The sequence below is a fragment of the Stenella coeruleoalba genome, assembly GCF_951394435.1.
Source record: "Stenella coeruleoalba genome assembly, chromosome: 13".
NCBI classification, from domain to species: domain Eukaryota; kingdom Metazoa; phylum Chordata; class Mammalia; order Artiodactyla; family Delphinidae; genus Stenella; species Stenella coeruleoalba.
Window position 1 is genome coordinate 57,772,282 of NC_137159.1, and position 26,278 is coordinate 57,798,559.

The 26,278-nt window shown below is 41.2% G+C and overlaps 1 protein-coding gene across 13 annotated transcripts in view; it reads left to right on the top strand.

Moving 5' to 3' along the window:
* SLC8A1 (solute carrier family 8 member A1) overlaps positions 1–26,278 on the top strand; it is a 409,922-nt gene that overhangs the window by 74,013 nt on the left and 309,631 nt on the right. For 8 of the 13 annotated variants that reach the window (XM_079940652.1, XM_079940646.1, XM_079940655.1 and 5 more), the window contains exon 2: positions 12,543–14,374. In XM_079940652.1, coding sequence (XP_079796778.1) covers positions 12,543–14,374 — 1,832 coding nt within the window. Of the gene's footprint in view, positions 1–12,539; positions 14,375–26,278 lie in introns of all 13 variants that reach the window. The other 5 variants (XM_079940657.1, XM_079940647.1, XM_079940656.1 and 2 more) reach the window with 1 other exon arrangement.

The window sequence follows — 26,278 nt, forward strand, 5'->3', positions numbered from 1 at the left end:
CCTCAGGAGTCCGTGGATGTCTAGCAATGATTTCCTCAGGTGGAAAGAAAACTATGAATTTGCTTCTATATCGAGGATATTGACAAAAGCAATGAAGTTCCCTATGGTACTCAGACCAGAGTTCTCTGAGGTCAGCAGGCATATCATGTTAGTTTTAATATTTGTTTGAATTCAACAAATGGCATATTTAACATTGTGCAAGATCCTTAACTTTTCTGTGCCTCATTTTCTTCATCTATTAAATGGGAGTAATAGTAGTAAAGAACCTTATGGGGTTTTTGTGAGGAATAATACATTAATGCTTGTAAAACATTTGGAACTGCCTCTGGCACCTGAGTGCTCAGTGAGGATTGGTCCTTACTACTTGAGAGATGACCAGTGAGAGAGCACTGTTTCTACCTGTGCGCCTTTATGTGGACATGCTAATTGCGAAGGTCGCCATGGAGAGCTCGAAAATAAGGGCATACATAAGGACTACACCAAAAGTCACAAAGCTGTTTTTCAAAGCCACATAGTAAATATTTTTGACTTTGTGGACCACAGAGCCTGTCACAGCTACTCAACACTGCTGTTGTAGCATGAAAGCCGTTGACGATACTTAAACGCGTGAACATGCTGTGTTCTGTAAAACATTGTTTACTTACACTGAAATTTGAACATCATATAATTTTCATGTCATGAAATATTGTTTTTTTAAATTTTTTTCAATCATTTCAAAATGTAAAAAAAAATTAAATAGGCATTATAAAAACAGGCGGTGGGCTGAATATGACCTGTTGGCCATAGTTTGCCAACTCTTTTTTTTTAATAGATCTTTATTGGAGTATAATTGCTTCACAATACCATGTTAGTTTCTGTTGCACAACAAAGCGAATCAGTCATATGCATACACATGTCCCCATATCCCCTCCCTCTTGAGCCTCCCTTGAGACACAGATTGTAAGAGATACACACAGGCCGTCTTAGGGGGCTGCAGGAAACCCAGCAATAGGGGTTGGTGTCGTGGAAGAGATCTGGCCTAGAAACTTAGACACCTTGTTTTAGAGCCTGGCTCTGTCACTTCTGAGATGCATGGCTTTGAAAAAGTCTTTTAAGTTATGATGGCCTGAGTTTTCATGTGGGAGAAAAAGGGGAAGGGGCAACGTGAGATGACTTTTAGGGGCCTTCCTGGCACTAAACGCATTTTAATGAAGGGGAATTGGACATTCGAGATGGGTCATGGAGGACAGGTAGAAAAGCATGAGAAAGAAAAACAGGGTGCATATTTGGGTAATTTTTATTTAGTAACTCAGTTGTCTACCAGGAACAGTAAGCCTGGGGAGTTAGACAGGCAACATATTGATGACCTTGAATGCCAAAATGAGGGATCAGAATATCATAGCTTGGGGTTGTTAGCCAAATTCCTCAGTTTTACAGATCAGGCTGAGAAAGGGAAAATGACTTGTCCAAGGCCACATGACTGGCCAGTGAGAGCCAAGACCAGCACTCATTTCTTTTGGCTCCTAGACCAACGACCCTTCCAATCTACCATATTGCCCCCAGCAGCATGCAATTAATTTCAAATGTCTGACTATGACCTCAGAGGGGAAAACTCTCATGTAAATTACGGAAGCTGTTTTTAGTATTGTCTAAACATGATCTCAATGCCCAGCATATCTAAGAAGGTAGGTCTGTGAGTAATCCCATTACAGAGAAGGGTAATTGCATAAGTGTTAACCTAAGGCCTTGCACTACAGCAACCTTTAGCCTGGCTTCCTGCTGAGTGTCTTTTAAAAAGTTTGACTCATGTTATTTCATCAGCAGTCTTCCCTAATACCCTAGTAGGTCAGGTTCTCCATTACTGACTCTTGTAGGACTGTGTTTTTCCTTCATAGCATTTATCAATTAATAAACGCTTCTTTCTGTAACAATTTAAATTAACATCTATCATCTGTCTTCCCATCTAGATAATAAATTCAGGGAAGAGAGAGATTGTGTCTTGTTTAGTTCATGGTTCTAGCCCCGCATATCTTGCCAGATGTATAATAGACATTCAGTGTTTGCTGAATGAAGGAAGGAATGCATGTTCTCTCATTAGTCATTGATCCTGGTGAAAACAGTCCTTGCTTAAGCAAGGACTTAATAGGCAGGTTACTATTTTCACTTGTTAATGAAATGATTAAATGATGAGTATTTCTTTCTCCACTAAATTTTTTCTCTTTTTCAAAAGCTCCTATGTAATCCTCACCAATCACAAAAAGACAATAACATAATAGTTGTGGCATAGTTACCAACATTAAAACCATAAGCCATAAGCCGATATTTAAACAATTCTTCAAATACAGGTGTATGGGATTGGTTTAAAGGACATGTTCACTAGATACCTTACCTAGTAGAGAAACTGTATGTTTCATAAACTGTGTTCAGGGTTTTGTGTAAAAAGTTCATATTTTCCCTCCCAAAAAGCTACTCAATTTATTTCTGTAAACAAAAATTTGGTTAGTTCCTTTTTAAGCTGCTTCCATTTAAAAAATGGATTTTTTGTGTATACGTACACACCTAGTTTTAGACCCATGTCACTGTATATATTGTCAGGAACTTTAGAATATTGATGAAGGGTCACCATTATGTGAGTATCAACTTGAGGTTTTTTTTTTTTTTTTAATTTCTTTTTACTTCCTACTTCTGTTCTCCTCAAGAGCATCTTATTCTTTAAAGGATTATGCTTTTTGACTATGCAGGAAACTATAAAAGACCTACAAACTTCGAGTTGATAGGGTCGTATCCCCCAAACAGCAGTCTGCTCGAAGATGAAGCTTAATGACTCAGGGAGAAAGCTGATGAAATTCACCAGCCTCTCTTCACATAACCAGTATTTTCCTTATTAAAAAAGATTTTTTTTAAAAAGACATCTGCATGTTCCTATCACATAGCTTGAAATTGGAGTCTGTGTTAAACATCCCCAGTCCCAAGAGGCAGACTAGAAAGCCAGAAGAGGGACTGCAAAGATTTACCCTTGAGTTGAAGGAACAGGGGAGTTGGTGAGGCTCCACCCAGAGCCCCTCATGTGAAGAGCACAGCTCTCCTCACCACCTAAGCCTTCCAGTTTGGGGTTTTCGTTGCTGTGTACTGTTGACCTCTGTTCAGGGCTTGTGGACAGAACCTGATTAGAAGGTCTCTGAAGCCTTCCGTGGGTCTGGTTCTTTGTCCTGTGTCTAGGTGGAGTCCTAGCCATCCTTAGCTGTTTCTCCTTAAGGAAAGCAGAACAAACCCTTGGCAAAATTATGAAGTACGTGTAAGTTACTCCCAATGATTTTATCTCCTCTTTGGGGGGCCCTGTTGATGCTCCCATTAGGGTCCATTTTTCTCTACCCTCTTCTGTCTTACCTCACACACACAGTCACCAAGGGGCTTCATATTTTGATGCTGTCTGGAGTCCCAATCTGTGACAACGAGAGCCCATCTGATACACTATTTCATATCAACAACTTACTGATATTACAACAAACACTATCTTCTAATTTTAAGGTACTGCCTTCCATCGAGGACCTTATTTAAGTCCTCTGCTCTCCAGTCTTTGTTTGCTAAACATGCCCGATGCCCTTTATGCCAGTTTTTTCCTCCTACCCAGTTCTGCCTTTCTACCCTACGTGCCAATGCCAAGACCATCCATATCAGAATCACCTAGGGTGCTCGGGAAAATTCAGATTTGGGGGTTCCTCCTTAGAGATACTGTGTATCTGATGATAGGGCCCAGTTGTCTGCACTTCAGTGAATTTTCCAGATGATCCTTAGGTGACCTGAAGTTGAAAAAGCGTTGTTCTATGCCTTTTGTCATATCATTGCTTCCTTCTGGAATGTCCTCAACTCTCTCCGACTTCTGTCATCCTTCTAGTCCCCTCCTTTTATGGAATTTTCCATATTCTTCTATTCATGGTCATTTGAGTAACTATTACTGGAAGACTGTAACTTCGTCAGAAACAGGGGCCATGAGTCAATCATCTTTGAACTTCCCACGGTGTTTGGTCTGGTGCTTTGCACATAGAAGCCCTCCATAAGTGTTTGAGGAACAAATGAATGAATGATCCCCTCTCTTAGAACTAGAACTATCAGGAGGGCTATACTTCACTGAAACAAAGGTCTGAAGGTGAAATGTCAACAGGCTAGTGTGGAAAATATTTTTAGGTAGGAAATCTTTTTTGGTGACCCAGAAATAAATGCATGCATATGGCCTCATTTTTTTTTTTTTTTTTTTCAGTGTGTAAGGTTGAACATCAAAGAAAGGCTGCTTTTTCTCTTCAGGGTGGATGGTGACCAAATTATTACCTGAAATAGTAACCATTGTCCAACACAAGGCCCCTGAAAGATTCAGAGTACAGAAAAGGCGATCCAAGGCCCTCCTCCGGGAATTCACTACATTTGAAATCTTTTGATTCCAGGACTGTATGCTGAGCAGTTGGAGGTTTCTAGAAGCCCAGTTTTATGACCCCAAGACCCCAGATATGTTAACCTGGGAACTAGGTGGTCCACTTTGAGAGCGTCCAGGTGTAGTCACGGTCTCACTGTCTGAATCCCTGGAAAATCTCTCCTCTTCTGTGATCCCCTAGTAATGAAAGAGTTATGTCTTCCAGAAAGGGGACTCACTCCTTGACTCTTGTAAGGACCCACTAGAATTTGAGCTTCTTTTGGGATATTATCTTTTTATTTTTTGGGGGGAGGGATATTATCTTATTCATCTTTGTAACATGGTGTCTGGCACATACGAGTGGCTAAGAAAAACTTGGCAGACAAACCCATGAATGAATGTGTTGTTTTCCCTTTTATTTGGATTACTTAACAGTTAAAAATTAGTGTCTTGACCCCAAGACAGTAAATCTGTGGGCTGCTGCATTGAGATTCTCGAAAAAATATTGACTTATTGTTTTTAGGGCCAAGTATTAACTTCCTTGTTAGGCTACAATTCAATATCATTCTCCCCAGCTTTCTGCATTGCCCTCTTTTATTTTAGTTTTGCTTGTTCATGGCTAGGATTTCATTCTCTATTTTCTTTTCTCCTGACTGAATGGAAAAACCTTGAGATTATTACATGACTTTGGAGGGATTTCAGACCTCAGATTTTAGCTGATGATCCCCCAAGTGGATCCTCTTTCCCTTGCTATGTGATGAATAGGAGAGCTTACAAAAGCCTTTCTTGCAGGGTGGGCAGGCATGAGACAGGAGAGGGAAATGTGAATGAGATGATCCAAAGACACCATTTATTCAGGTGGGAAGGAGGGGCAGCGTGGGAAGGTTATTCCACACTAAGTACCTAAGTAAGTTGCTAAGACAGAACAGTATTGTTAACCTGTGTAGTGAAAACAAACAAATGAAAAGTCCTGCCGTTTTGGAAAGCATTCTGGTTATCATGCAAAATGCCTGGATTTAAATCCTATCTGTCACTTAGATTCGTATGATTTCAGCCCGGTTTACTTTGATGAACGATTTATTTTTTCTCGTTTGTAAAATGGGAATGACAATACCTCCTTGCAATATTATCAGAAAAGATAACGAATGCAGAGTAATCAACAGAGCACCTGCGACAAAGCAAGTGCCCAGTCAGTGGTGGCAGTCATGACTGTCATAAAGGCCCCTGAGGGGGGCCCTTCCACTGCCCTTGGTCCTGGCAGAACACATCTGAGGATCGTCCTGGCTCTACATGGAGACCAAGATTAGCAGAGTATCTTCCCTTCAAATTCTTCCTTCCATTGGAAGACTCTATTCTCCACCTTTCTTCCTTCTACCCATATATCCATGTCCGAATGCAGAGGTAATATATTTAAATTCTTCGTGCTCTTTCCCTTTTATGGGGCCTCTGTAATAGAGGTGATTGGGGGTTGGTGTTTGACTAGATGTCTTTTTAGTGTCCTGAAAGGAGAAGAAGATATGCTCCCTTGAGGATGTGCAAAATATTAGGACCCTCTCAACAGAGCAGATGATCTTGGCATTCCAGAAGAAATCAGCAAGCCAGGGCTGGTATAGGAGGACCAACTACCAGGTGCTGGGGAAAATGTCAGGGTCCCAGCCCCTCTCTTGATGCTGGAGATCAGGTTTTCTAGCCTGAGGTTCTCTGTGAATGACTGAATCACAATTCCTCTCCTCTACCCAACACTGACATTGGCTTTTCAGTCTGACACCGGCCTCTGCTCAGTTTAGGGGCATCCCTTTTACATAAGGAACATTTCTAAATGCATATGCCTGGGTTCAGCCCTCGGATTCTGATTCCACATCAGAGATTTGGTGAATCAGCACATGACCCAATGAGAAATAGTTTATTCATTTAATAAAAGCAGGTGCTGTGCATCTTCCATATAGCAGGCTCTGCTCTCGGAACTGGGTGAACAAAAGAGACAGAAATCCCTACTCTTACAGCGTTGACATCCGTTAGAGAGAAAGAGAAAGAGAGAAACAGAGAGAGAGAGAGAGAGAGAGAGACAATAAGCAGAACCATTAAGTAAATTATATAGCGTATAAAAAGTAATAAGTTCTAGGACTCACAGGCATAGAGAACAGACTTGTGGTTGCCAAGGGGGTGGAGGGTGGGGAAGGGATGGAGTGGAAGCTTGGGGTTAGTAGACGCAAACTATTACATATAGAATGCATAAACAACAAGGTCCTACCATATAGCACAGGAAACTATATTCAATATCCGGGGGCAAACCATAATGGAAAAGAATATAAAAAAGAGTGCATATCTGTGTATAACTGAGTCACTTCGCTGTACAGCAGAAATTAACACAACATTGTAAATCAACTATACTTCATTAAAAAGTAATTTCTATATCAAAAAACAAAGTACAGAAAAAGGGTCTCATGACTTTTCAATAACATATGCATTGTCCTAAATCCTAAATCCATCTTTCTTGTTTTGGCCACGTTGCCTGTCGCCCCAGTTGCTACCTTTGATGAATGAGGTGGGTGTTTTCTGAGAGGGGACAGGGTCCTGACTCCAGTCTTGTAAGCTTAGGCAAGAGGTCTTGAGCCCCTTATGTGATGTCTCACAGCTTGTCTCCTAGAGGACCTGTCCTCATTTATCAGGCAGCAAAGAAGCAACTCTCTTTGGAAAGAAAAAAAGAAGTAATAGCAGAGAGTCGTTGTGGAAACTGAACGAGCTCCTTTCTGAAGTGTGGTCACGGCCTGATGGCCTGAGGTTGAGGGCCAGAACAGTAATTGGCACCCTCAGTGGATGATCAGATAAGAAAAGTCATCCTCTGGCATCATCTCTTTGTCTAGAAGAATTTGGAAGTGCTTGCATCCATAGTGAATAAGAATTTATGGTTGCTTTACTGTTGCCTTAGAAACAGATTCACTGCTTAGCTTTAGGCTTTCAGTCAGCAAGAATCACATAGAAGGGGATTCCAGGTCCTGATGGAGAGTCAGGGAGTTCCTTGGAATAACCCCAGCTGCCAGTCAGCAGAATGAGATTAGGCTGCCCCAAGCATAGGACTGGTGAGAATGCCAGAGGTATTCCTTCTGTCTGAGTCAGTTCTCCTTGTAGTCAAAACCGCCATAGTTCCTCACTGCTGCGCTGCCTAACTACTCGTTGGACCTCCACTGTGGCAGTTTTGATAAAGATCTGTCTTGCAGGTACATACATCCATTTTTGGGACCTCTCCCTTCAACATAGGTGGCTGGGCTCACTCAGTTTGATACCTGTTCACCATCCTTTGTCAGTTCCATTCAGGTCTGCCATCTCTAGGTTCTGGGGCTGTTTGGTTTGTTTTCAAATAAATAGTGAGGGCTTCCCTGGTGGTGCAGTGGTTAAGAATCCACCTGCCAATGCAGGGCATACGGGTTTGATCCCTGGCCTGGGAAGATCCCACATGCTGCGGAGCACCTAAGCCCGTGTGCCACAACTACTGAGCCTGCGCTCTAGAGCCCGTGCTCTGCAATAAGAGAAGCCACGACAATGAGAAGTCCGCGCGCTGCAACAAAGAGTAGCCCCCGCTCACTACAGATAGAGAAAGCCCGTGCACAGCAATGAAGACCCAATACAGCCAAAAATAAAAACAAATAAATAAATAAATTTACAAATAAATAAATAGTAAGCAGAAGATAATGTGAGTATTCTTGCTACTGTGCTGAAGGCTCATTTGGATGATGTAATGGATATTCCTAAGTAAGAACTAGCTGTGGATGTTAAGAGTTGATCTGAAACCACCATGAAGATCAGCCTACCCTGTGTTACAGAGTTCAGTAGATCAGGGCAGAAGGCGGCCAGGCAGCAGACCAACATATCAGTGGCCTCTATTTCCTGCTTAATTTTCATGAAAATATATATTTGAGGAGAAAGTGGGGAGAGTCAGGTAGAGATCTCTTTGAATCTGATGACAGAGGCAAGACCCTAAAAGAATGGAGACAAAAAATGAAGAAAGAACTCTCATTTAGATGACACCTACCCCATACCCTCACAAGCATTTAGATTTGGCGTTAATTTAATAAAGAAAGAAACTGAAGTCCAGAGAGTTCTTTCCAGTTGCTTCATGGCTAATAAGTTATAGCAGTGTTTTTTGTCCACTGACTTCACAAATTAGACCACTGCCACCTTTTGAATACAATTATGACATTTTTGAATTAACCTCAGAAGCCCCCTTCCTTTTTCTCTGATAGTGATGATGGATTTTTACTGCTCAGTCCACCCTTAGACATTGGTACCCTTTGGGTTGAGAACATATTGGGAGATGTGGGTGGGGCAGACCTAAGAGATTGCCCTGAGAGTACTTGCAGGAGAGGTTGCCAGGTAATTGCTAAAAGGTGGGAAAGTGGGGGTCAGCTGTCTCTAGGAACATCCCAGCCCACAGTTTACCTCAGAGCTGTGAATGCTTGTCTAAGCCTCTAATCCATAACATAGAACCGGGCTTGTTGTCATCCTTCCATGGGACTTTCGCTACCTAGGTCCTCCTCTTGGGAGCCAGGAGGTTTTCCAATGGGCTAGTCCAAGCCCAAATCCAGTCATTCTCAAAGATCATTTTACATGCTCTCAGGGATGGTAGACCGGAGCAGTGAATTATATCATCTCAGAGACAGACCAGGCTTTGAATCTTAGTTACTATGTGTCTGACTTTCAGCAAGAACTTAACCTGTCCGAGCCTCAGTCTTCCCACCTACAAAATGGGCTTATAATATCTATCCTATAGGGCTATTGTTAGGGCACTGTGCACTGCACAAGTCCAGGGGTGCTATTCACACAGACTCTAGTGGAAATGGCAACATTAGGAGTTGTGTAACAGGGCAATGCTGGTTCTTAGAAGTATTCGATATGAGGACCCCTGTGAAGAATTTAGCCTGGTGTCTGGGACAGTGTTTAAGAATGGAGCCTGGTATTTTGGTCTCAGGCAATCAACTCTGATTTGCTGTTGTGCCATTTTGAAACTCCCTTCTAGGAAGGAAAATAGTTCAGGGTACAGAAAACACAACGTGCAAAGACCTGGAGGTAAGAAAGTGTTGTCATGTTCAGGGAGCGGAGAGAATTCCCAGATTCTGGAGCTCAGAGGCCGGATCCTAAAAGGTATAAACGCCCTATTGAGGGGATTTGGGTTTGTCTTCAGGGCAATAGGCAGCCCACGAAGAGTTTTAAGGGGAGTGAGAGAGTCTGATCTGCACTTTAGGAAGTTTGTTTTGGCTGAAACGTGAGGAATGGAATGATGAGACTTGGCAGTGGTTTGAAGGGAGTGGTTAATTCTATCAGTTCTGGAGACAGGCGCAGCCTCAAGTCTCTGTCCAGTGTTGGCTCTCTGTGTTCTGTCCTACTCCCGCTGAGCAAATACTTAACCTTTCTGATCCTGACAGGTTACCAAGACGTTTTAAGCTGTAAATCTTCCAAAAGGGTCACTGCAAATGTTTCTTTCTCCTTTTTAAACTTTAGATCTTTACCGTATCGTTTTATATACCTAGCAGGCATTGGGGATCATTTATAAATCAGATTTGTTTTTTATAATAGGCAAATACTGGCTTCCTTGTTTCTCCTCTTACCCCTATAGTCTATTCTTCACTGAACAGCAGAGAGATCGCTTGAAAAGGAAAATCAGCTCACATCACACTTCTGATCAGAACCTCCCTACGATTCCCATCTCCCTCACAGTCAAAGCCAGCATCTTATAATGTCCTCAGTGGCCCTCGTAATCCAGCGCCACTGTGTTCCCAGCTCTTGAGCCCTGCTCCCTTCACTCACTGCCCTCTCAGCACATTGGTTTCTTCGTGGTTCCCAGACTGTGCAGAAAACAATTCTCATCTGGGTCTTTGCGCTTATCTTGGAATTCTCTTCCTGCAACTATCCACAAAGCTTGGCCCCTTTCTTCCTTCAGGACTTTGCTCAAAGTCCTTTGCACCTGATCAGAGAGGCCTTCTTTAAACCATCCATTATGAAATCATGCATGCCATGTGTGTGCACACACTGACACACACACTAACACACTCACACACTGACACTCATAGACTTCCTGTCCTATTGAAATTGCTCCCTACCCCCCACCACTATAGCACTTTTTACCATCTGACATTTACATTTATTTGTTTGTTTCCTCCCCATTAGAATATAAGGTCCACAAAGATGGAGACTTTAAAAAAAATTCATTGATGAATTCTCAGGACCTAGAAGAGAGCCTAGCATGCCCTTTTAAATTTGTCTGGGTGGCTCTCATAAATATGGGCAATAAATTGTGGCATAAGGGAGTTAGAACTGGGTCTGCCACTGCTCTTACAGGATGGTTCAATGTTACCTTGTTTTAAGGAGAAATCCTATAACCCACCCAAGCCCAGTAATGACTGAACAAGTAGACACACTGCCCATGAACTTTTGCATATTTTGAAAATATGCTTCTTCTAGTTTTCGACCTTTTACTTAGAATGGAATTCCACCACCGCAGCCCTCCTCTGTGTCTTCTTTAGCATGGGAAAACGATCAAAGCTTATCCCCCAACATTGATGAGCTAAAAACAAGGACTTTAGGTGATGGTGGGCTTGCGGAGGTTGTGCCAGAATGGGCTGGGCCAGGGTGGAGGTTCTCCTGGGCCCAGGTGCAGTTTTCAGTATAAGCCATCAGCCTCAAACATAGGCCAGAGAGTCTAGGTGAATGTGGGCGTGACTCTCAGACAGCCTGAGGCTATGAGCGGGTCTAACTCAGCTCCACTCTTAACTTTGTGTCAGGCCACAGGGCTAAGCTCTGTCTCAGGACCCTGCTTATCCCCGTGTTATCCGATGTCATAACCATAACTGGCTTTCCAGAACAGACCTACCCTGACTTGGAGCAGACCCTTCTTAGCTTCAGCGCCTGCCCCCACCACCTTCACCAGAGCCCTGGAATCAGAGGTGATACAAGGTCACTGAGAGGCACACAGCTTGGTAAGCAAGGCAGAGTGGTGGATGGAGCTGCCATGCACCTGAATTCCCCCGCCAGTGATGCTGTTGCCGTATCCCTAATTGCTTACTGCCCTTCATCACATGTATACGTTGTGGTCACTGTCATTTTGTCACATGAGCTAATTTCGATGGGATTATTGCCCTTGCATTTTTGGGTCACTTGAATCCTCTATAGAACTAATATGTATTTTAGAATGACCATGGCAAGTCTGACATCGACACAGAGAAGGAACATTTTATGGCTGGTAACGCTGATTTCACAGCCTGCCAAGCAAGAGTCTGACTTACACACTCCTAGACCTGGACCTGCTTATCTCCCCTTCCTGTGTGGGCAGCCTGCAGATTCTAGAGCGAGATCTGTACACAGATATGAAGAGCAGTGCTTGAGGAACCAGATGCCTGGCTGCTAATGCAACAGGAGACCTGGGCTTGCTGAAAATTAGGAGGAAATGTGCTCTCGTTAAAACGTGCTTTTAAAAACTGTACTTAATGTGTGGAAACATTGCCTTATAGCAGATTTTTTTTCCTCTCAAGTACAAATGCCATTGAGCTTTGATTGCAAGCAAGCTTGAAGATTTCTCTGCTGCCAAGAGCCATAGGACATGATTTCATGAAATGCAGTGAAAAGTTGTGCTCTAGAATTTAAGATCATCACCAAGCCTTGCGTTGGTAGGATTTTTAGAGTCTGAATTTCATAGCATCGCTCTTAACGAGGTGATTTTGGTGATGAAACAGTTTCTGGAAGGTGATTGTACTAACCACAGTTTAAAAGGAAATCTGCCTTAGCAACAAGGAGAAAATTATTCAATGTGTCAAAATTTTTTGTTTTTTCTCATTGGCTGTTAGCATGCATGCATGTGTATTCAACAAGGCAAGGATATAATTGAACATTTCATTCCAGTAAGTCAGCTGTGTACATTGCTCAGTGAATGGGGATTACATGTAGAAAATCCTCAAGTGGAGAGACTGGGCTGTAAACGTTACCAAGGATTGCTTAATCACAGATGGTTTCTTAGAATCATGATTCTCCGTAGACGTTGTGATAGTCAAATATAAACAAATCATTAGTAAAAGTAATAAAAATAAGTAATTAGTCATGCTTTGGATCTGGATCTAATGATGTGATTTTTTTTCCCCCCACCCTCCCCCTATCTTATTTTTCCCAGTAGGTTGGGACAGTTGGAACTCTGCCATTGTCCAACATGCTGCGATTCAGTCTCTCACCCACCTTTTCGATGGGATTTCATGTGTTAGTCATGGTGGCTCTCTTGTTTTCCCACGTGGATCATATAAGCGCTGAGACAGAAATGGAAGGAGAAGGCAATGAAACCGGCGAGTGTACTGGCTCCTATTACTGTAAGAAAGGGGTGATTTTACCCATTTGGGAGCCCCAAGACCCTTCCTTTGGGGACAAAATTGCTAGAGCGACTGTGTATTTTGTGGCCATGGTCTACATGTTTCTCGGAGTCTCTATCATTGCTGACCGATTCATGTCCTCTATAGAAGTCATCACGTCTCAAGAAAAAGAAATCACCATAAAGAAACCCAACGGAGAGACCACCAAGACAACTGTGAGGATCTGGAATGAGACGGTGTCCAACCTGACCTTGATGGCCCTGGGATCTTCCGCTCCAGAGATTCTCCTGTCAGTAATTGAGGTGTGTGGCCATAACTTCACTGCAGGAGACCTCGGTCCTAGCACCATTGTGGGGAGTGCCGCATTCAATATGTTCATCATTATTGCACTTTGTGTTTACGTCGTCCCAGATGGGGAGACGAGGAAGATTAAGCATTTGCGTGTGTTCTTTGTGACAGCAGCCTGGAGCATCTTTGCCTATACCTGGCTTTACATCATTTTGTCTGTCATCTCTCCTGGGGTCGTGGAGGTCTGGGAAGGTTTGCTTACTTTCTTCTTCTTTCCCATCTGTGTTGTGTTCGCTTGGGTGGCAGATAGGAGGCTTCTGTTTTACAAGTATGTCTACAAGAGGTACCGGGCTGGCAAGCAGAGGGGAATGATTATTGAACATGAAGGAGACAGGCCATCTTCCAAGACAGAAATTGAGATGGATGGGAAAGTGGTCAATTCCCACGTTGACAGTTTCTTAGATGGTGCCCTAGTTCTGGAAGTCGATGAGAGGGACCAAGATGATGAAGAAGCCAGGCGAGAAATGGCTAGGATTCTGAAGGAACTCAAGCAGAAGCATCCGGAGAAGGAAATAGAGCAATTGATAGAATTAGCCAACTACCAGGTCTTAAGTCAGCAGCAAAAAAGTCGAGCATTTTACCGAATTCAGGCTACCCGCCTGATGACCGGAGCAGGCAACATTTTAAAGAGGCATGCGGCTGACCAAGCCAGGAAGGCTGTAAGCATGCACGAGGTCAACACGGAAGTGGCTGAAAATGACCCCGTCAGTAAGATCTTCTTTGAACAAGGAACATATCAGTGTCTGGAGAACTGTGGTACGGTAGCCCTGACCATTATCCGCAGAGGTGGTGATTTGACCAACACTGTGTTTGTCGACTTCAGAACAGAGGATGGTACAGCCAATGCTGGGTCTGATTACGAATTTACCGAAGGAACTGTGGTCTTTAAGCCTGGTGAGACCCAGAAGGAAATCAGAGTTGGCATCATCGATGACGACATCTTTGAGGAAGATGAGAATTTCCTTGTGCATCTCAGCAACGTCAAAGTATCTTCTGAAGCCTCGGAAGATGGCATCCTGGAAGCCAATCATGTCTCTACCCTCGCTTGCCTGGGATCTCCCTCCACTGCCACCGTGACTATTTTTGACGACGACCACGCAGGCATCTTTACTTTTGAGGAACCTGTGACTCACGTGAGTGAGAGCATTGGCATCATGGAGGTGAAAGTATTGAGAACATCTGGAGCACGCGGAAATGTTATCGTCCCCTATAAAACCATTGAAGGGACCGCCAGAGGCGGAGGAGAGGACTTTGAGGACACGTGCGGAGAGCTCGAGTTCCAGAACGATGAAATTGTGTAAGTTCTTTCTTTATACCTATGTGTGTGGTTGAGTTGCGTTTGTGGATGTGCGAATGTGTGCTTGTTTTTTAAAAACTAAATGGCAAAGAAAGAATGGAATAGTTACTATACAAGACGACTTTCAAAATATCGAAATATCCTAGCTTCTAGCTCCTATACCACTGATCAATATACTGTATACCCAGAGATCCTAATTTGATTTTATTTTTACTTTTGTACTTTTATAGTTTTTAAGTACATTTATAGTTTTTAAGTAGATTTATAGAATGAGTCTTCTGACAGAATTTATCCAAGCACTTACGATGGGTTGAAAAATTTGTATTCTATCTTGATCACGTAATATACACACAGAAAGGGAACATTGAAAACCTCCCATTATGTCCTAACTTCATTACTGTGTACAAATTGGGAGAGCCCAAAAAAGAAACATCCTTGAAAAGAATTGCCTGGCTACCAGGGCTGGCTGAAATGATTTCTGCTGCTTTTATCTGACACTGTTTTTGTGATTATATAATGTTTCTGCTTAACTGCTAATGCTTAATTATGACTTAATGACCAATCCTGCCTTTTCAGTTTTATGCCAGTGGGGAAAGTCATTTAGCTCTTATTTAGTTCCAGTCTGATTTTACTTTACATGATTAAACAAACCCTTTTACCCTGCTGGTATAAGGATGGGGAGAGAAGTAGGATTCTGTCCAAGCATCCGAGTTGACAGGGAGCAGGTCAGAGAAAAAAAAGTGGGGAACAATTTGCTTTCCCTACTGGCACTTTACAGTGACATCTGCCAACACTGTAACACAGAATGGCGGGTTGTGCGATAATTATTCCAAAGACAGCTGCCGTTTAGAGAGCTTTTCCTCCTTCCTTGCCGAGGGCCAGGGGCATTGCACTTACCAAAAGCAAACCAGAAAATGTGACTCGATGAGCAGTATCCAGACTGGAAGGACGAAAGGAAACTATTTATAATATCTGCAGTGCAAAAATAGGACATTCCAGTGGATAATTATGTTGGTGGAATCATTGGCAACTTAGGAATTTCAGGAGAAACAATATAAAATATAGTTTGTTCTCAAAATAGTTAACTCTTGTGTAAATGGCATGTGATATATCAAATGGGGTGCATTCTCTCCAAGGTGAAATTTCTTCTACAAGAAGTGAAGGGAAAACAAAAACAAAGGGAGCCGGATGGGCAGAGGAAACAGATTTTTCTGAAAGAGCCTTCCAGTATCTATCACCTCTTTGACGTTGTTGTATAGAGATGGACAGTTAGTGTGATATCACAATGAAATCAAGCAAAGAGAGATAATAGCCATCTTCGGATGTGTATGTGGGGAGAGCTTTTGTTGAATATCTATTTTACATTGGTTCTTACGTTGTTAATGTTCCGCTTAGCGAGATGTGTTTCGTCGGGACAAATATTTTACTGAAAGATAGTAATATAATAGCAAATGAATACACTGCACACCCAAGGAAGGATTTTCCCAAAGGCCCGTGTTGAATGTGATCCTGCCCACATTAGCACATAAACTTTATTTATTTGCTAGGAATTCTTGCTCATTCCATTTTATAATCATTTCAATTATTGAACCCTCTTGTATCTGATATAGTTTTACATGGATTACAAGTGATATTGAATGTTGTTAAAGGAATACTACATGTTGTTAAATGAACTCACAAGGGTAGCTCTTAAATATGAGCAAATTAGTGTTTTGTTTTATTTACTCATTTTACTTAGGGTGTTTGCTCAAGAAAATGTGATCTTGCTTTCTCCTGAGAATACTGGCTCTCTACTTGTTCGAGAGGCAGACTTTCCCATCCAGGACTTCTACCAAAGCATAAATAAATAACTTTCTTTTGGGCACAGTGTAGTAGAAGATGAAGAAGGGAAAAAAAGAGACAGTGATTTGATGGTATAATTTATTCTGTCAAGCTCCATTTCAAACATTCAGCCTGTGCCATTAAATTGATTTCATTCTTGCTAAGGAAGGAATATTGCCAAATTTCAGCTTTAGAATTTTAGATACCTTGTGAAAGCCAGTAAGAACTGGTGGAATTATCAGCATCTCTGTATATGTGTCCTTAGGCATATTCTAGATCAATGGCCAGTTCCTAGTTTTAGAAAATTCTTCCTATATTTTATTTGCTAAGTTGAAATATGAAATTTTAGCAATGGCAAAACATTTTATTTATAAGTGAGATGAAATTACAGCCCTACATTTTTCTCTTCTTTCTAGAATTTTAATTTTAAGGCGTTTTTATCTTAATGTTGTAGAGTTTTACTACTGACGAGGTTTGTAGATGGTTAATCAGTCTATTGCTTGAATAAATTTATTGCAGTGCCTGGGACTTAGCCTTAGGCTAGGCACCAAGAATTCAGACAGAATGCTTTTAGAAAAACATAATATTATCAAGATCCCTTACTCTTTCTTGTTATGGATCATTTTTCCTCTGGTAGTTTCCAATGCCAGGTCCACACAGTCAGATCCAAGTGAAAGAGAGTTTGTCATCATGCAGCCTAGTTGAACTATGTAGACACAACTCGATTTATCTTTAAAAATGAATTTATATTTCATCCAATTCGTTACTCTTGAGAGATGACTTTCTCAAAAACCTAAAATACATAGATGGGACTATTGACGCCACTGAGCTTCATTAGATACTTAAAAAATTTTTTTTTGTTTGTTTAATGATGTGCATGAACCCAGAATTTATGATTCTTTCCAGAGCATCATAAAGAGATTCCTGGAAAAGCCTGGATTTAAAGTATATCTAAGTTTAAGAAGCCATTCACCAAGGTAGAAATAGGGTCCAGTCTGATCAGGGATGGAGATCGAGAGGCAATCAGGTTTACTGATTCATAGGTTTTAAGAACAAGACAGATTCCTAATCTTTGCCTCATATTTAGTGTAGAAGAAGTCTCTTAAGTTTAGAAAATAAACATGTCTGTACCTATTCATTCATATTTTTATGTAAATGAGTTGAATTATTTCAACATGACCTCTTTTAAGATCAAAATCCATATTTGAGGAAAATACCTGTAAGTGGTAAGTGGTGTTTGTAGTCTCTAATAAAATGTATTCTCGGCAAAACATTTGAAAATTACAATGCAAAAACTCATTACATAGATATAATTAACAGTTAGCCCATGCTTTTGTATAAACTCAATCAGTGACAAATACTAAACCCATGCCAGCTGATCTTGACTTTCAACAGGGAATTCTGTCTAATGTTAACAGCTAATAAAAAATAAATGAAGAATATGCTAATTTGATTTGTGATTTGGTAGGTGACATCCACAGATTTGAAGTGCTACTGATGTTTGTTCTTTAATGATGCTAGTTTAGTGGTAATAATTATTACAAAATGTTGTTTGGTTTTTCAAGGTCTAACGTGTTAGCTTGACTGTTCTGGAAAATGTTAAGTTTAATTAACTAGAGTAGATACAAATCAAATTTAATTACTTAGTTATAGCCCAGCAATCATGTCATTTGGGGAAGATTACGCAAAAGATCATGAGCATTTACTGTTATACATTTAAAATTCAAAGTTGGAAAACAAAGAATGTAGGTTGGAAAATTTACATAACATCTTGCTTAGCAAATCATTTTACTGGGAGTTTCTAGCCATAATTTGTTAAGCAATGGATCTGTCCAGAATTAATTTAGCTTTAAAGACTATTACATTTTCAAGTTTGATTGTAACTTCATTAACTCTAGCACATACGATATGCAAGACATCTCAACAAATATAGCTTTTGGATGCAAAATATTGGCATCACTTTTTTGGAAAAATACATAGAAAAGATTTTTAATAATATATAGGTTTTATGGAATCATTATTATTATATTCCACGGAAAATAAGTACTTTGGTTTTGCTATTTATATTACTAGTATTCTTTTCTTGCTCTATGGAATCCCAAGGAGTAAAGACCTAGCTATATGAGATAGCAATTCAATTCTGAGAGTAGAACAAATATGTAATACGAGAAGGCAATCAGCTATTAAAAAAATGAAAAAAATATTACGAAAATTTGAAATGATCAGAGCAAGAATAATAATGTGTGTTTGGGGGAATCCAAAATGATGAAAAAAACTAGAGAATGTAGTATTAGACAAGAAAGACTGTTAGCACATATTACCTAGAATCCAACATATTCCAGATTTACTTTGTGGCAGAAGCATTTTATCTGTAACGTTTAGCCTATTAAAGTGACGGAAGCGTGATATTTTACACTGACATAAAGTTTTCCTGTGTAATGTAAGAAATTTGGGTGAAATAATTTTAGGGTTTTAATGGACTTCTGCTTTGGTGGGTTATCTTTTCAGTCTGGAATATTTCTCTCTTCTTAGAAGCGAACCACATGTAGTATCATCTGAAAATCTAAACTATAACTACAAGAAATGTTTTTATAAATGTATATGTTTTCATGCATGCATAACTATTATAAAAAATAAGACAGGGTAAGAGCCAAAAAAAATGACAAGTTCTAATTCACTGCTGGCGGGAGCCTAAATTGATTATGTGCAGAAGGGTTGTTTACCATGTCAATCAGATTGCTGTGTTTGCTGTTGTAACCTCATTTTCCCACTGCTGATTAGAGTCTGGGGTTATGATATAGTTATGTAAAGAAGTTTTATCTTAGCACATGAGGAGATGTCATAGTTTAGACACACTGAAGTGTTTAAAGTATGGATTCTTTTCTGAGTCATCATTCAAGGCTATCACGTAGGGGGCTCTTTGTTTCTCTGGTTCAGGGTTAGAGAAGAATTTATATAACAATCGATCTGCGCATACTTGGTAAGCTCCTGATCTGCGTTCAGCGCTGGGCTAATCATTATGAAGGAAACAGAAGAAATATCCTCCAGATACTCTAAAATGGGAGCTAATGAGATAACATATTTTGTGAAGTACGAACATCATTACAAAGATAAGGTATAAGTGGTAGGAGAAGCCTTAATTTAGGGCAAAATATTTGCATTTGCTGGAAGCATAATTGGATAAAAAAATGTGATGTGCATTTTAAGATGGAATCATAACTTGGTAAACCTGAGTGTGTGGACATTTTCAATAAATAAGATGGTTCTCAATATTAGTGAAAGACTCAGGGACCATTCATTTTCTTTAGTGGGATTTTATTTTTTTAATTGAAGTATAGTTGATTTACAATGTTGTGTTGATTTCTGCTGTATAGCAAAGTGATTCAGTTATGCATATATATATGCATATATATGCATATATATTATGCATATATATATATATATATATACATTCTTGTTTATATTCTTTTTCATTATGGTTTATTCCAGGATATTGAATATAATTCCCTGTGCTACACAGTAGGACCTTGTTGCTTATCCATTCTGCATATACTGGTTTGCATCTGCTAACCCCAAACTCCCCCTCCATCCCTCCCCAACAACTCCCTCCCCCTTGGCAACCACGAGTCTGTTCGCTATGTCTGTGAATCTGTTTCAGTTTCGTAGATACGTTCATTCGTGTTATATTTTAGATTGCACATGTAAGTGATATTATATGGTAATTGTCTTTCTCTGACTTACTTCATTTAGTATCATAATCTCTAGGTCCATCCATGTTGCTGCAAATGGCATTATTTCATTTAATGGGATTTTAAGTCATTATGAGGGCATTTAACTTAATCTGAGTATATATCCCTTTAAGCCAATCACAGAAGACCAGTACTGCATGATTCTACTTATATGAGATATCTAAAATAGATAGGAGATATCACTCAGAGAAGCAAAGAGCAGAATTGTGGTTGCCGGCGGAAAGGGAAGGGAAAACGGGGGGTTGTTAACCAACGGGTATAAAGTTTCAGTAATGCAAAACGAGTACGTTCTAGAAGTCTGCCGTACAGCATTGTACCTGTAGTTAACAATATTGTGCTGTACTCTTAAAAATCGGTTAAGAAGGTGGATCTCGTCAAATGTTTTTTACTACAGTAACGTAAAAATTAAAAATTGTTAAATGAAAAAATACCTGTTCTACTTAAAAAAAAAAAGCGTATGTGCTCGCCCCTCTGTATCTCATTGCGTCTTAGAGTTTCTAAGCGAACTTCACAAGATTTCTAGTAAAATGTTGCCAGTATTTTCTTTTGCACTTAGTGAATTAGTCCTTGGTCTCTAGAAATGCTTTTGACTTCCTTTAATCCTATAACAACTGGAGTAGCCCTTAACCCACTCTGCCTCCCCATTCCCTCCATCTTCTCGGTGATACCAGTGTACAACCATCATCTTGGTAGAACCCAGGCAGATGTCACATCAAATTGTGAAGTGGGAAAAGATTTTCTTTGGTTTTCCTTCCTGAGGTCACTGGTAACCCATGGAAGGAGATTTAAACGTGCTTAATTCTTTTGAATGGAGCCACCTTGAGGGTATAACACCTGTACTGGGGTTTTATTTGTTGTTAGCTGTTCTGTCCTTGTTAGCTGAGGTGTAGAAAATTGCCAATGGGTTACAATAGCTTGAGAACCATAGAGGTTTTCCTATAAGGTATCTTGGTCATGTTCTGGCATGGTTACTGAAATCTGCTCACTGGAGATTCATTCTTTGGGATAGGAAAGCTGTTAGGCCCCTGTTACATTGTAAATGCCATGCAACTCTTAAGGGTTATCCTCGCAACAGTAGAATAGAAGTGGCTCTGGGCCAGGTGGCAGGAAAGAAGGAAAGGACAGCCAAATGCAAGGTGGGTCCGTGGCACTAGAGATCTTTATCACTGGCTTGGGTGAGCGAGCTGAGGGGAGTCCTGTGGAAGGTGTCAATGGAACCAACCAGCAGCTAGTGGGGTTTTGCTGCCGGCTTCCCACAATGCCTTGCGCTTTCTGTCCTGGGAGTGGGGAAGTCCAGAAAGTCCTGGAAGGGAAAACAAGCAGTAAACAATATGGGCAGAATTAAAGGAAATCTCCTCCTTTGCTTCCTCTCCTGGCTTGACAGACTGCCTACGTAATACCAGATCTGTTTGCCAAAGGTTGAGCCTTCCAGAGCTCATTCTTTTTACAGGCCTATACAGCAGGCTTGTTGTAAAGCCAGGCGAAATAAACAATGCCTTTTCATTTCCTGCCTTTCTCCCCAGGACCCAGTGCTCTCCATGACATTTTCTTTCCCTCTTACAGTGTCTCTATAGGGTCAGATAGGGGAATAGGCATTGTGTTCTCTGTGACAGTTGAAGATATGCAGGCAAGGGACAAAAACAACCAGAAGCAGAAATCAGGGAAGTTTCACTATGTCTGGTAACTCAGATATTAATGACAAACCTGGAATATTTTATTTCTAGATACAATTTTTAAAGCTTAGGTAAGAGAGATCCTGCGTGCTGGGTACCCTTGAAGCCCTGGGGTGACCCTTGAAACCAAGACCACCTGGCTTTTCCATGTTAGGCTTTCTGAGATAAAAGGTGGACTTAGGAGGAGCTCTCAACTTGGCTTCCATACCCAGGATTGGAGATCTACCTTTGTCCCCTACTAGCTTTGTAACTTTCAGCAAATTACTTGAGCTCTGAGTCAGTTTCCTCACCTGTAAAATGAGGACGATGGTGGTAAAGGTGGTAATGGTATTGGTAATTGTGGTGCTGGTGGTAGTGGTGATAATGGCAGTGATACTGGAGCTGGTGGTGATGGTGGTGGTAGTGGTGTATGTAGGTGATGGTGGTGGTGGTGATGATAATGATACTGGTGGTTGTGGTGGTGGTGGTATTGGAGGTTGTGGTTTTGGATATGGTGGTGGTGATGGTGGTGGTAATGGTGTAGGTGGTGATGATGGTGGTAGTGGTGGGGATGGTGAAGGTGATAGTGGTGATGATAATGATACTGGTGGTTGTGGTGGTGGTGGTATTAGAGGTTGTGGTTTTGGATATGGTGGTGGTAGTGGTGCAGGTGGTGATGATGGTCGTGGTGGTGATAATGGTGGTGCTGGAGGTGGTGGTTTTGGATGTGATGGTAATTTGCGAAGCGACAGTGGTGGCGGAGATGGTACTAAGACATACTGAAAGCCAGGTTTCATGCTGTTTTCCTTACAATATTCATTTGATTTAATCCTCACAACTGTGTTAGTTAGGTGCTATTTTGCAGATGAAGAAATTGAGGCTTAGAGAGTAACTAACTTTCTTTGGGTCACACAGCTAATAGGGGAAGATCTAGAATTTAGCAGTAGGACTGCCTGACTGTAAAGGCTACGTTGCCTCCTCTGGGCTGTTCTCCTCTCCCCTCAAATGGCTTTCATAGGTGAGATGGGGACGAGCAAGCAGGTCATGGTGCTGTGACCCTGACTACATGTGGTCGTGCAGTTCCGAAGATGAGAAACTAGAACAGTCATGTATCTTTTCTGGAGTTCTTGAACAGCATTGCCCCCGACACTCCATCAACCTAGAAGAGCCATGATGAACTGCGTTTGAGCAGCAAGAAAAACTCTAAATCCCTCCATGTACCTGACCTGCCCAAATTATTGTCTATTCTCTTCTCTCTCAGAGTATTTATTTCCTCTTTTCCTAAAGAGTAAAGAAACTCTATTAACAGCTTTCTGTCATTGCCTGCACTGGCTCTGTAACGTTTAACTTCTTCATATGGCCGAACAGTGAATGCAGCTTTTCTCCTTTCTTAAAATAGTAGTTTCTTGGTCTTTCCTTTTTGTATATTACAAGACAGTGTAAAGTAGTGATGACCCATCTACCAGAGGATGCTTGTTACCTTGCGTCAGCACTGCCACTAAGTTTAAGAAGTTATAATCTCTGACCCTGGAGGTCATTAACAGTAAGAATTCTTGGTTAGGAGGTTTTCCTAGAGGAAGGGACCCACATGGCAGTTCAAAGGATACAGACCTACCCACAGCAAATGGAATTTTCAGCAGCTTTTTCAAAAGTCCAATCCCAAGTCACTCTTGCTTTTGACCTACATTCTTTCTATGGCACAAGAACAGCAACAAAACCACTTCGAACTAGAGTCAGATGACTGTCCAAAGACAACCTGTATACACTTTATACAAACTCAGTATTCAGGTGTGTCTGTAACTCATTTGCTTTCAAGTAAAGTTTTATTTTATTTTTTAAACTTTTGCAGGAGAATTATTGGTCTGTTTGGAGTAAATTCACTGCCGATATGTTTATAAATATAACTAATTTTAACATTTAACATTAAGAAGCCCCCAACTTTTCCCTTTCAAAAGAGAACTTTCCTCTCTCACACACACACATTTATTATTTACCAAGATAAGGGTGGGAAAGCAAGATTAAGTCCTATTAACATAGAGTTTAATTTTTAGGGCACAATAAAACAAAAACAACTCCCAAAGGACAGCTTTCATCCTAGCACGTTAAACGTTGCAATCTTAACTTGACACTGTGTTTAAAACGAGCCATTCTGTTTAATTTGTAGGAAGAGAAGGGGAGAGAATAGAGAGGCGAGGGAGAAAGAGAGAGAGGTGGAGGCAGGGAGAGTAGGAAAAGGGTGGGAATGGACAGAGAAAGAGGGAAGAGGGAAGAAGGAAGGCGGGCAGAGAGACAGAGGCAGAGAGTGTACAGCCCTGATTAGATTTCGGCTGTTACTAAAATGAAGCGAAGCCTGGAATTAGTTCAGATTCTTGCTCAAGCAAACAAACGAAAGGCATTTTAAGAGGAAGAAAAGAGACACGGGATTCACTCAAACTGCTGCCTTATTAAAAATAGACAGCCACTTTGTCCTTGGAGTCAAATGTACACATGCTTGAGGAGCCGGAGGAAGCTGGTGGGATCCAGTAGGGCTGGTACCCACTCCACTTTATGAATACCCTCCTGTGTCCAGTCCCTTGTAAGATGCTGGGACAAGAGTGGTGACCAGGACACGGCCCCTGCCATGGAGAACTCACGTTCTACCTGAGGCGGTAGCTGTACAGATATCCAGTCCTACAGCAACGTGGCTGTAGCAGAGCCCATCGCCTCTCCGTGCCATCCTGCCTTCCTTGGCCCCATCCTCACAGTGCCTTTTGAGGGGGCTTTTGCCGCTGCTCTTTAGGCTGAGAAGGAAGGACGCTGAGCTGTCAGCAAGGCTGCGGGCAGAAGCAACCACGCCGTGTGCCTGCTCTTCCCCAGAAGAGAGCCACACTGCGCCTCCCGTTCCGCTCCCCCAGATGGCTCTTGTCACCATTTGGCTGCCCTCTCAGATAGAGACCAGAAGAGCAGAGACTGGGAACAATTCAATTCTGGTTCATTGTTCGTAGCCATCGTGAACTCAGAGGGATGTGAAGTAGGGAAAGGTGGCAACATTGGCTTTGAACCTGAGCAGCTGCCTGTCTTCAACTTTGTTTCCTAATCCTGTGCATTACGAGGGGAAGCGGATGTTACTCATGTCTGAGTCTTTCCTCTAAATGGTATGAATTTATTGAGCATCAACAACAAGGCTAATACAGACATTGAAGCCACCTAGCCAGGAATTCAATCAGCTGGGGCTTAATGCCTTCAGGGTCCCAGACTCAGGTAGCTCAGCATCGCAGAGTATCTGGACACGGCGTTGAAGGAGGATGGACAGATGACCAGGGCAAGAAAGTAAACTGCAGGGGTCCTTTCTGAGTTGTTCATAAGGAAAAAGAACTCTATATGGGTGAGTTCTGGCATGGTTTAAGTCGATGTGTTATAGGAAGTCATTCATCTGACCTACACAAAGTCTAATAGGATGGTAGACTATTAAGAGTGTTAATATAATATAATACTAATACAATAAATACAAACAAGTATAAATATAAAAGTAGATATAATAAAATAATAATATTAAGTCTTCATTTACCTGACAATATCTAGGGTTAAAATATCCTGCACAAATTAGTTGTTTGAATGACTGAAGCATATTGTATAGTTTGAATTCTTTTAGGAAAGGAACATCTTTCCTAATAGCCCATGACTTCCATAGCCATTGTGAACTATATTCTCTTAAACGGATGTGTTTTTATTTGGTTGTTAATTTAATCATCAGTTCTCACGTAGGAAATCCTTGGGATATTTTGAGGTGGATCTGGGTCTTTGGTCTTACAGTAAAGTTTTCCAGTCTTTAAGTCTACTGAGTTTTGAGTCCTTGTAATATATATATATATATATATATACACACACACACACACATATATATATATTTCCTTTTTTACAGTTAGGCTGTCAGTGTGCCTAACTCTGCTATGTTCATTTAAAATTTGTTGCTTCCCTAACTTGCACACAGAATGAGAGTGAATGGAAGGTATTCATTATGGACACAAAATGACAGTGGTCAGAAGTGAAGGTCTTAGCACTTTCCTTAGTCGATGGTCTTTGTGACCGTTGTCGTAGCTAGCCAGAACCATCATCTGCGGTAGTATAATGATCGAGAGCAGTGATTGTGGGCCACACTAGCCGGGGCTTAAATCCTTGCTCTGTCACTCATCAACTGCATAGATTCATAAATTTTCAACCTCTCTGTGTTTCAGTTTCATCGTCTATAGAGTGAGGATAATAGAACCTATTTCAAAGGATTAAATCCAGCTAGCCCGTACCTGCAGTATAGTAAGGTCTCAGTAAATGTTAGGTGCTATCCTTGTAGCCTTCAGTTACTTTCCAGCTGGTTATTTATGGAATTCTAAGATAGGCTTGCTGGGAATTAGGCAGAGGGATTTCTTCTCTTCCTTTTCTTAAGGCGCACACGCTACGGAGTTTTGGGACTGTGTGTGTGGTGCATGTGTGTGTACCTTGTGTGTGTGCACATGTGCTTGTGCTTAGGGGAGGGGAACTCAAGGCAGTTAGTTGTCTCTACAAGCCTAGTAAAAATGATAGCTACAGAAAATGATCAAAAGTATAAGATGCAGCCCAGAATATACCCTGTCAGTGAAATCATAATTTGGGTGGTGGGCGGGAGGGGAAGCAAGATAAAATATGGAGACCAGAGAACTAGGGCTAGT